The sequence below is a fragment of the Anser cygnoides genome, chromosome 1 (genome assembly GCF_040182565.1).
Source record: "Anser cygnoides isolate HZ-2024a breed goose chromosome 1, Taihu_goose_T2T_genome, whole genome shotgun sequence".
NCBI lineage: Eukaryota > Metazoa > Chordata > Aves > Anseriformes > Anatidae > Anser > Anser cygnoides.
In genome coordinates, this window is record NC_089873.1 from 12,626,492 (window position 1) to 12,639,103 (window position 12,612).

The window sequence follows — 12,612 nt, forward strand, 5'->3', positions numbered from 1 at the left end:
AGAAGCACAAGCCAGAAGTGGCCCAGTTATGTAGTTTAGGAGTGAGAAGACTTAAGTGTGGCCAAGTTAGTTCATTAGAGAATCATGGACTGCTTCCTTACCTGCTTTGCTCTTCTGCAACCATATGATGAACTGACAGCAGGAAATATGTATCATGTCATTCCCCAATATCTATTTGCTTGTTTCTAATCTGTGTGTGCAAGATGTCTATCCAGGACAATCTGCAGATGCCTTTTTAGGCACGTAACACAACGATAGCATTCTCCAGCAGCAGCTTGAATAAAGAAATACAAAAACTGAGGATTTTTTTTCTCCTCAAAATACAACTTTAAAGAAAACATAGGACAAAAACAACAGTCTAGAGTGCTTCCTTGAGATTGTCAAAAGGAAGTTGGAGACAACAAAAATGCTACTGTGAAGTTGTAAATGCAGCCTTTTAAGATAAGCCTAAATTCCCATAAAAAGTGAAACATAGGACTAGTCAAACCTGGGGAGGATTAATCTAGCATCTTGGCTCATGCAAAAGACAGATATGGTAGTTTTCAGGACTGTAATACCTCTAGAGTACACATTTTAAAGTAAGTTTCCCTGAGTCCCTGTTCCCCTACACAGAGAATTTTCAGATAGTTTGTTAGGAACTATAGATTAATATAACATGGGAGTAATTTCTCAAAAATGTACAATATAGTAACTGTATTTTCTTGAAACTCATTCCCATTTTTGACTCAAAACTTGATCGGGAAATCTTCAGAAGTTGTAGGGTGTAATTATATTTTGAATGAAAGTGTTACTTTCCTCTGAGCTACAGTTTCTTACATTGACTTTTATGTATTCTTTGTATTATTTACTTTTAGCATATCCCTTCCTGTTTGTCACTTTATTACATAAACAACTGAAATAAATTTTACTTTTATCACAGGGAGTTTATAACTTCCTTTGCTTTTCTCAGAACATCTCTTATATCTGTTTTTTTTTTTTTCCTTAAAAGTACCACTACAACACTGTGTGCAGTAATGTTCTTAAACACATTATTGAGTGTTTGCATTACACATTGTTCCATTCCTTCCACAAGCTGCTACCAGTTTACAGTTCTGGCTTTGGTTTTTATTTAGCAGGAGAAAACTGCCTCTGTGTAGCAAACTGTCTGCAGTAATGCCAGTATCTCTCTAGAATGGATAGTCATTTTTCAATCCCATGGTTCCCTGATTTGTATTTACCAAGAATAAATGATGCTTTCCCATACACTTTCAAACTCTTTCTTCCTTTTTAGTCTTTTTGAAGCAACAGAAATATCTAGTTCTGTGGCACAAAGTTAAACAAAACTGTCAAGAAATGCTCTTAGTCTCTCCCTCACATTTCTTCTCCAGATCATTTGAAAGGATGTCAAACCATGCAGGCTCTACTGTCAAAGAGGAGGCTCTCTGCTGCAAGCTGTTCCCTAATATGTCAAAGGACTTTTACAAGAATCTTAGAAATAATGTATGAATTCTACAAAATCAGAATTCAAGGGGACTAGACAATCTCATAATTTGTTAAACCTAAATTTTTAAATGGTGACAGAAAGCAATAAGATGATTGGGTACACTGGGATCTTGGGTTATTAAAGGTCTTAATCCTGTCATGTATCATTAGCCGTCTAAAAGGCGTCTGGACCTTCTTGTAAGGCCAGCAATCAAAACTGTGTACACTTCCAGAGGTCAATTAGTCCCCCTTAAGATCACAACCTAGGGCAGGTGGGTTGAGATAGTTGGTTACTTTAGAATAGATACCTAACTTTTAAGCAGCAAAAGTAAAATGAACCCACCTGCTCTTTTCACTTGGAGATCAGACACAACAGCAAGTGACTACTAGAGGGCTGAATCCAGACAACAAATAGCTTACAACAAAAAGATACGTTTTGTATGAAGTATATTGATACTTCTGCTCAACTGCTGCAGCAAATGTACTGTTTAGAAATTGAAATATGTATCTTCATGGGAAAATGGAGGTTTCAGGTTAACATTAGCATCAACTTTTAGAAGATGAAGTCAGATGATAAGATTGCTTTAAAATGTACAAAATACAGAGAAAAAAAAAATGTTACTAATATATGAATCAAGCTAAACTGTTGCACAGCCTTGTTCCAGTATCCTGCATTCATACCTCTGTGATTTGTGCTTTTAAAATCCAAACATACTTCTGTATTAATTATTAATTCTGTTTCCTTTGTCCATTATTTTCCTTAAATAAATGAGATTAGCCTTTTAAGGAGTTTTGTCTGATCTTTCACTTCTGTTATGCTGTGCTCAGTGTAAAATCAAAACATGGGAGTTAAAGGTCACTTTATATTTGCTGGTTATTGGGAGATCTGTGATGTGCAGTGCACACAGCACACTGCAGCATCTTATAAAAAGTCACCTCTCTTCTAGGCCATTACTTAAAATTGATTTGTTCTGCTTCTCAGAGGAAAATACAAACTTGAAGAATATTTGGGAGAAAGAAGGTCAGGACCTTAATCTTTGAGGAATCTTAAAACAAGCCTGTTCCTCTTCCATAGCCAACTCCACGTGAACTTAACACAAGATGGTTTATAGTTACTTTATCTGAAATATATTTACACCTTTAACCCATGGGATTACCAGATCTAATGGGAGAAGTATTATTTCCCAACTGTGAGAGATTTTGTGCTCAAGAGAGTTGGTTTTGTTCACATGGTTTGTTCTTGTAAGGGATTAAAGAAATGGTGAAAAAACTCCAAACAGTATCTTATAAAGCAGTATCTGTAAGGGTAAAATTGTTCTTTCTACTTCCTTCTTGAACTTTTAGACATAACTTTATGTTCCTACATTTGTAGATGAGCTACTGTTAATATCTAAGAGATTCAGGAACAAATTTGAGGAATGCAAAATATGTATAGGAAAAAAAAAAAACATTCTAATAAGTCTAAATAAATAAATAAATACTTTAGTCAAAAGAAAAAAAGCTACATAAAATGAAAATATGGAAACATAGATGGAGAAAACTTAGGAGTTCAAACTCTCTGAGTGGCATTGAGTGGTTTCCCCAAGGAAAATATTTATTAAAAAAAAAAAAAAAAGTATATTAACTTTCTATGTCCTAATTTTATGTCCCCTATAGAGATCTGATATACTCTATCAGTATCTTAAGGAAACAAGAATTGATTTGCTACTAATATTTATTATGAAAAATGCTAATTAAGAAATTCAAACAGATTCACATGTTCTTACTTTTACAGTCTGTCTGGAAAAAATGGGTTCTTACAGGGGGTAGCTAGGGTCCTGTAGCAAGAGAAGATGAGGAGTCAGTCTTAGAAGTTTTGACAGCCTGGCTGTCTCTGCTCCTGTATTTGTGAATTTAGAAACTTCCTCTGCTATTGCATTCACTGGGGGCCAGAACACTCTTGGGCAAAAATCTGCAGCTATAATTAGTGATTTAATTTTAATGTAGATGAATAGACAATCCTGAAGCCAGTTATTAAAATGTCATTAGTTGACACAGAAGTTAGCATATCTGCCTAATGTCTGTTAGCAGAAGCTGCAGAGACCAACCTAAATGAGAACTCTGCCTGGGGAAGAGTCACAGCAATGCAAGTCATCCAAAATCTCCCTGCCTCGGAAACAGCTGGCCAGCCCTTGCCTGAAAATGTTAATGTGTTCATAGGGAATGAATGGGGTGATACAGACATCCCATTTCCTTAATGCTGACCTGTCTGTTCTGGAAGAACCCTGAGTTCTCTGGAAAATATTCCTTTTGAGTAGCTTTGGTGCTAGCAAAAGCCCAGCACAGGTAGAAAACAGCAAGGATGAAAAACAGATTTTATAAAATGTAGCCCTGGGGGGTTATACATCCAACAAGTATGGAATTAGTTCTGTATATCATGTATAACTCATTCTGACAGCACTCCCAAAGTAAATAAATTTTAATTTGTATTTTTAATTCAGACGTTAACGTAACAGCAAGGCTTAGAGAACTGATCTGAAGCAATCTGGATTCAAAGGCTTAGTTGAAAAAAGTAGGGAAAAGATTTCTTAGGACTCTTCAGTCTCTGGCTGAAAGTAAAGAAACTGAAGGTTAACTGCAAAGTTTAACTTTGCAGTTTAGAAGTTAAGAGACTGTTTTGAAAAATATAATCATAAATCTATATTTAATAATAATTTTTGTTTTCTTAAAACCTGAGAGATCTGAACTACTATGTTTTCTTGCCTCCTTAACATCTTAATGTCACAAACATCATGAGCAAAAATAATACAAATGAGAATCTAAAATGAAAAGGTTTTAGAAGGTTTTATTTTTGAATTCCACTTTAGCATCAACACTAAGAGTTATGCAACTCTTTGAGCCATCAACGAGCATTGCAGAACCATCATGAAAATGTATGAGCCCACGAACAAAATCTACTCACCCAACCTTAGAACTGTGATTAAAAAAGCCCTAATTATAGTATAGTCAGCCGTCAAAATAAATTACTCACTCAAGGTGAGTGGGTGAGAAGAAGTTTGCAAGGCTTCCTTAAGGAGGTGGTAATTGTCTTGAATTTTGTTAAAATACATCACTAATTATATTTTAACAATGTCTATGTACTGTTTTCTTCTTTGGGAATCTTATAAGGTGGTTGTAAGAATTTTGAGAGAGAGCTTTTATAGTTTTAAAATATTCTGTATTTGTACTGCAGAGCATGTTTTATGACACACCAAAGGATGGTCTAAATGGCATGCACAGATGACCTTAAATATTAGAATAAAATAATTTCATATGAATAATATGCAGATTGATTGGACCTAAAGTAGTTTTCAAAACCAAAATAAACCTGCCTACTCCCATATTAAAGTGATGTGTAGATCTGACAGTGCAGTGAAGTGAGAGCATGGTGATGCCACATGGTTGGCCCCTGGAGGTCTGCACACAGAGCTCAGGAGGGCCATAGGGCCTGCATCTAAGGAATCTTTCCTGTCTTCAAGATGTGTTGCACAGAGACACCAAACCCTTCAAGGCAGGCTTCTGCAACTCATTCACATTGGCTGTGAAAATTTACTGCAAAGTCTGAGAGATTACCAACCATGCATAATCTTACCCTGCTGGTTATATTGCCAGTGTGTTGGGCCTACCCTGAGCAGTACCAAAAACATAGGCTTTCATTCCTTCTGTCTTCTAGAGATTGCAAGACCCACATGCTTAAACTTGCGTCCAAAGAATGCTCAATGCCTGGACTTCAGACTGGAGAAGACTCAAGTTTGACCTCCTGGGGCTTGCAGACTGTGGGCTACTACAGATGGAGAAATTGTTATTAAATCTCTTTTCATTGTTAATGTTGCACATTTGCTTCCACAATCTGATTATTTTGTTAGATTTTTACTACTGCTTAGGTGGTGTTCAGACACCTTCACTATAGATTACAATTAAAAAGTTGCTTGTTGATATGTGAGACAGGCCTCTAGTCATTAACATATGCAGCTGTCATCTTTGAATCCAGTAATATTTGCATTTATTATTTTTATAATTAAAAATCAGACTAATTTTGCCTATCCAAACTCTGTGTACCAATGCAATGAGTTGTTTTTCATGTGTATTTGTTTGTGAGCTGTTAAATATCAAATGTATGTCTTATATCCAGCCAATAATTAGACTCAGAGTACTTTCTCCTAAGTTCAGTATCACTAGTCAATGACCACAAAAGCAATATGAAGAAATTTAGTATTCATCATCACATTTGCAGTTACTGTTCTAATAACTGAAAAATAAGGTTTGTCTTTCATATTATTGTGGCTGACTCACACCATTTTGACTGATACTCCAGCAACTGAAAGTTGTATAAACAGTACAGAAATATCAATCTAAATGAGGGTGCTGAATAAGCAGAAGTTGGGGTGTATTTGTAGCTGGGTATTGTTTCAGCCCACTCTTAAAATGAGTGTGAAAATAAATGTGTATCTCATTCTGGGCTAGGAGTCTGAGTCACACCAGAGTTGGAAATATTCATATTAAAAGCTTTTTGCTCTGCCACAACTCTCATTTTCTGTCTGATCATTCATTCTTGCTATAATATCTTAGCTCCCTGGCAACATCTTTAACTTTTCATCACACTTAGTTTTTATACTAAAATTTTTCATTTACTAAATGAGACTAGTGAAGCTTCAGGAGACAAGGGCTCTCCTAGTAATACTGCCATTCCCACAAAGCCTGATGACTCAGGCTAGCCTGTACCTGGACAGAAATGCAGACCTGGCAAAAAGCCCTCCTTCCCCTCCTTTCCCCAGGGACACACCATGCAGGAGGAAGAAAAGTGGAATGTCCCACTCGGTGCTGCAGTATAGCAAACATCACTAGAACTGAGTCTTGGTATTATATCAGCATGATGATTCTTCTGCTTCTGTACTATCACCCCAAAGCATTTCTTCTTTCCAAAAGGACTTACCATTTCTCAGGAAACAAGTTCAGATCTATTGCTCCATCATCAAACACTTCAATAAAACTAAAGTTTTACTACTCCCTGACATAGGTGTGCTCAGGTTAAGAAAAAATATAGCGTGTTGACCCCTTAATTTACTCCTTTTTGTGCTGCTCTTGACTTTCTGATCTGATCTCTGTCATCAGGGCTAACCTCCCCAGTAATTCAGTAATTTTACCTGACTTCCTCTTTGCAGAATCAAGGAGACCTTTTCATATAGCTTAGGGGTGGCAAGCAGTACTTGGTAACTGTAACTGTGCTGTGGCTTCCAAGCCATTTCTGCAGCAAAGTCAAACAGGTTAGGTTAGACCATCTTTAGTGTTCAGCTGCACTTGGAAATAGGCTGCGAGCACTGAGACAATCAGGCACAGCAGCAAGATAGATTAAGCAGTGGTGGCTTTTCTGCAATTAAATACTCATTCTGCACTGCCTGTCTGCATGAAAGCTTTTAGTCAGGTCCAGCGCAAAGAGCTTAGCTTAAGCTCTGTTGGCTTCAGCTTGACCTCCTGACTTTCTGCTGTGGTAGCAGGAGAATATGTGCACATATTTAAGTACAGCAAGGGGACACCTGAGTAAGAGGGCAGCTGTACTGAGTCAAACCAAAGGAAACTGTAGCCCCATACCTGTCAGCCCCTTTAGATGTTAAGGCCTATAATATAAGAACAGGAAAGGCATGCAGAGATACACCCCCCCTCCAGTGATCCATATGGTATGGAACTTTATATTTAATAGACTTTCATTTTATTTTATTTTATTTTATTTTATTTTATTTTATTTTATTTTATTTTATTTTATTTTATTTTATTTTATTTTATTTTTTATTTTATTTATTTTATTTTATTTTACTTTATTTATTTTATTTTATTTTACTTTATTTATTTTATTTTATTTTATTTTATTTTATTTTATTTTATTTTATTTTATTTTATTTTATTTTATTTTATTTTATTTTATTTTATTATTTTCTTCTATGTCTTTGTATAGTTGCTTCTTGGCCATATCTATGATACTGGAAGCATCTGTCAGCGAATGCCAATATTTTCTTATGCTGTGTGGAAAAAAAGAAGAAAAGGAAAGGAAAGGAAAGGAAAGGAAAGGAAAGGAAAGGAAAGGAAAGGAAAGGAAAGGAAAGGAAAGGAAAGGAAAGGAAAGGAAAGGAAAGGAAAGGAAAGGAAAGGAAAGGAAAGGAAAGGAAAGGAAAGGAAAGGAAAGGAAAGGAAAGGAAAGGAAAGGAAAGGAAAGGAAAGGAAAGGAAAGGAAAGGAAAGGAAAGGAAAGGAAAGGAAAGGAAAGGAAAGGAAAGGAAAGGAAAGGAAAGGAAAGGAAAGGAAAGGAAAGGAAAGGAAAGGAAAGGAAAGGAAAGGAAAGGAAAGGAAAGGAAAGAAAAGGAAAGAAAAGGAAAGAAAGAAAAGAAAAGAAAAGAAAAGAGAAAAGAAAAGAAAAGAAAAGAAAAGAAAAGAAAAGAAAAGAAAAGAAAAGAAAAGAAAAGAAAAGAAAAGAAAAGAAAAGAAAAGAAAAGAAAAGAAAAGAAAAGAAAAGACACTTATTTTACTTGTTTTAAATCTGCTGATTTCATTGGGCATCCTCTTGTTCTCATGTAGTAAGAAACCAGGCATCCATTCATGTGTTTTCTAGGCACTTTCCCAGGTTTCTCCTGATTTTATACATATCTGCCATATCCCCCTTTAATTGTCCCTTTTCCAAACTGAAAACTCCAAATCAATTTAAGCAGTTCCAAGCTTTAATTGCCCTTCTTTAGTTCCCCTTATGTAATTTTTGAAAGGCAAGGACCAGAACAACAGGCAACATTCAGAAAGGAGGGTACTATGTGGTTTTGTGTAGTGCTGTAACGGTGTTTTTTGCTTTGTTCTCTGTTCCTTTCCTAAAAGCTCCTAACTGATTTTTTTTTTTTTTCTGACTAGTAATAAGCACGTTTATGTTTTCTTTCAGTAAGCTTTATTTTTTATTAATTCTTTAAAAATAAATAAATATAATTTAAACACAATTTAAATTATTTATTTGGTGTGCTTTTTATATGTACAGGAAGCTGTTTTTCCATGCCTTATTATCAGAAGTTCAACAGTAACATTTTGAACCTTTGCTCAAGCACGATGAAGAACTGTTTTTATCATAGATTTTCCAAACATCATTGCAACAACAGTTATGGTATTTAAAAATTTAATCTCTGCATTACTCCCAGATTTGTTGAGGCTGTATGAGAGAGTGTCCCATCATTATAACATTCTGTCTTCACTGACTTGCCCAGCATGTTACCATCAAGGTTGGGATGTCCATAGCAAGCTCCAATGCTAAGCTCTAAGGCTTAGACGAGGAATTTTAAGGTGCAAAGAAACTCTTTTTGATACAAAATACAGTTGACTTTGATTCTAACTTTTCTTTAATGGAGGACTGCTCTTCCATTGAACTGCCTGGCTCTCTCATTCTATGTATATTTTCCTTTGGAACTGAACAGATTCTTTTCGTCATTTTTTTGATATACTGACTATGTTATATATGTGGTCCAGTTTCTTATTTTCATTTGCATTGCTTATGAAAACATTTGAATTAAGATAAATAGATAAATCAATTAATAAAGCAAAGCTCACTTTTAAATCAATGGTTGCTTGATCATAGAACATACAACGTTATGATAGAGTGCAGAATTTGGAAATTACCTTGCATTTTCTGTTTGAAACTGAAAGAATGAAATGCTCTTTGGCTCCTAATCTTAAATGTGCATTGTTGTATCTTATATTTTGATATATGTCATATTCATGGAAATTTTTTGTCATGACTTTTGTCTCTGTCTCCCACTAATGCATACTGTCAGTCAGTTAAAATGAAAAAGTGTTAAATGCCCAAAAATAGCATAAGCATGTCCTTCCTTTAAAATGTCTTTTATTGTCAATCCTCTTATCTACTATTCAGAATATTAGCATTGCTGCTAATTACTACTGATCTAGATTTTGTATCACAATGGAAAACTAAGAATAAGTGAAAAAAGGCAAGGTACTGCAGTTTTAATTCCACATTTTGTATTACATCAGACTTTGAACCTTTAGATTTTTGTGCTGATATTTATGAAATCAGTGGACAGGTTTTGTGAAGCTTGTGACAGCTGTGGGACTGATGCAATTTCACTTTCAGACTGGTAAAATAGTTTAGGTCAGGGAGGAATTTTTTAGATTTGACAACCTTCATTTTTTTCAAAATATGTAGCATTACAGATATGCCTCTCACCAATAAAGATAACATTGCTCTTAAGGAAGTATGAAAGTAGACTTTCATTTTAGCAGTGCCCTCAAGACCATCAGTTTTCAGGTACTCCTTAAATACCTCAAATACAAAACTAATTTCACTGTCAGAGCTCAGAATTTTGACTGCGACCAGATCTGATTTTGACATTTTTTAGAGGTACATTTTTACAAGTGGATCAATGTAGATTTCCCTCCCCATTTAAACACCAAACCTTGCTCCCCTGTTTTAGACCCCTTAGCCTGAAGAACCTCTTGAAGACTGTGGGAGGACAGGTCATGGACAGCCACGCAAAGGCACAAAAAATGACCATATGGTCTACAAGCACCTTCAACACATTTCCTTTTTTCTTTGGAAAAGTGTCTTAGAGCTAGACAGAACTTATCATATTAACTGCTGAAAATCTACTTTTAAGTCATCCTATGCACTGCCCTTCAATGCAATTTTCAGATGACAAAATATAACTTTGTATAAATACTACGTATTCATATTTATGTCTTTTATTATTCTTTATGTTTACTTCTTCAAAGGACTCACAAGTATTTTCAATACTCTTTTATTTAATTATGCTAATATTTTATTTTTCAACCATATTTTCAAAGAGAAAAAAATGAGGTGTCTGTAAGAAACCAGTTTTGAGACCAGATGTGCTAGAAATGCAAGCATACATATATTGATAGATAAGATCAGACCATGGTCCATCCAAATAATAATCCTTCTGACAGAAAGTAGATGATTCAGAAGTTACCAGAAATTTCATGAGAGAAATAGAGGATAATCTGTCAGCCACCTTAAATCTTCTCAGAATTCCTTAGTTCTCAGAAAGTTTTAAGCCCTAAAAAGTAAGATTTCATCTTTCTTTGAAAATATATTAACATTAATTATTACAAATCTGGAGGTTTGCTCATGAAGAGCAAAAATTTGACAAAAATGAAAAATACAATAGTGTATGCATTACTGAAAACTGCAAATGTCTGTCATTGAACAATTATTTGTTTTCCAAATGGGTAAGATAATATGGGGGGGTATGAAAATGGTATAATATGGTGAACAGTCAATACGTTTATGGTTCTTTTGATCCTTCAGAAACTCTTGTATTGTGGCATAAATGTTATAAAACTAATTTGTCCTAACTAGCAGTTTGAAATGAGAAAATAGGTCCAATATGCTACCTATTTTGGGGGTATTTGGGTGAGAGGAATGATAATTTACCCTGTTAAACTTTCAGAGAGTGTCAATATGGTATATATTTTAAGCATGATATGTTCACTAGTATTGGCATTAAAAAAATAAATAAATTTCATCAAAAGTAAATTTTTAACTTCACAGAAAGTTGAACTCATCTTTATATTAGCTGATGAACCAAATCCTATATCACAAAATCCCGTTAATCTAAACCAAGAGAAAAAGAAGCATTAGATAAACTTCTGTGAATTTAAGTATTATTTTTTTCTTTTCAGACAACTATTACGGCACTCCGAAACCTCCAGCAGAACCAGCTCCATTACTGTTAAATGTAACAGATCAGATCCTTCCAGGTGCCACTCCTGGGGCCGAAGGTAAACGTAAAAGGAATAAGTCTGTGAGCAATATGGAGAAGACAGGTATTGAACCACCAGAGGAAGAAGAGGAAGAAAGACCTGTGGTCAACGGAAATGATGTGACAGTAACACCAGGTCTGTTCTTCCGTCTTACTTTGCAATGTAGTTCTGTTATTCACAGAGGCCCTGGTTATCTCCTTCAGCAGTGAGAATGAGCATGCTCAGGTAAGGATGCTCTTGCACAACTGGCAGCCAGGAATCCTAAGTGATAAGACTCCTGTCAAACATAAAACAAATTATTTGACCTCCATTTGGTAGGAGTCATCACAGCTACAGTAAAGGTGTCTGCCTCTGAGCTAGTCACCCTGGACCCTCTTTATAGCCTGAAGAGAAAAATATCTACTTTCTGAATGCACTTCCTCCTATCTATTTCAGATTTCTGGGTTAGGAAATCAAACCAAAGTGCCTATTTCTTTTCACTGACCACAGAGAGGAGTCTAGAGAACTGCAGTTTGATCAAATGAATCCTGTCTCTGTATTTCAGGTCTCCTTGTGCTAAAAAGGTGATACAAGAGAGTTAACTAGATTATAAAGTGAACTTTTGTATACCTTTATGAAATCTTACAAATGCTATATTAGAGTAAAGCTGTCATCACATTACTGAATTTGTGGCAGTGACAATGAAACTTAATCGGCAATACTCTCAGGAAGGACCCTTTTCACCAATGTTTCAGATCCTGTATGAAGCAGATAATGTTTTCATATGTCTTGTCCTAAAAGACAGCTGCTGTTTTACTGCTTGAATAATAATCTTAAGGGGAAAAAAAAAAATGGTCTGAAGATACTGATGATATTGACTGGTATCGAATGAGAAAAGTCCAAACTTTTCCCAAGCAGTAATCAGCTTCACCCTCAATATTTTAGTGAGAGTCATCATTTTGCAGTACTTTATTTATTTTTTACTGTGAAATAACATTTAAGAAATGATTTATTTTTTTTCTTCAAGTAGGAAATTAAAGAATTCAGACATTTATATCTCTTTTAGAAATAACTCTGAGTTCTTTTTGGTGAACTTAGAAATTCAGGAACAAATGATTGAAGTGGCAGTCTGTAGTGACAATCACACAGGTAAGAAGGAGTTCCATAAATGTACAGGCTAATATGAAACAATAAAGGCACTACCTAATCTTCTAAGCCCTATAAAACGTTTTTTCATACTGCAGTTTCTATAGGTATTTTTTTTCTCCTGTTGCATTAGAAAGCATATTGAATTGGAAATCTTCTCACCATGGATGTATTTGCCACTTGCTTTTCTGTTGTAGTTGCCTAAAATTATATCTAAAGGCAAATCCCCAGTGCAGAACCCATCCCC

General features: G+C 35.1%; 1 protein-coding gene across 16 annotated transcripts in view; it reads left to right on the plus strand.

The window, feature by feature from the left end:
- Positions 1–12,612, plus strand: part of MAGI2 (membrane associated guanylate kinase, WW and PDZ domain containing 2) — a 771,534-nt gene that overhangs the window by 490,627 nt on the left and 268,295 nt on the right. For all 16 annotated transcript variants that reach the window (XM_048068443.2, XM_066990186.1, XM_066990188.1 and 13 more), the window contains one exon: positions 11,160–11,375. In XM_048068443.2, the coding sequence (XP_047924400.2) occupies positions 11,160–11,375 (216 nt within the window). The remainder of the gene's footprint in view (positions 1–11,159; positions 11,376–12,612) is intronic.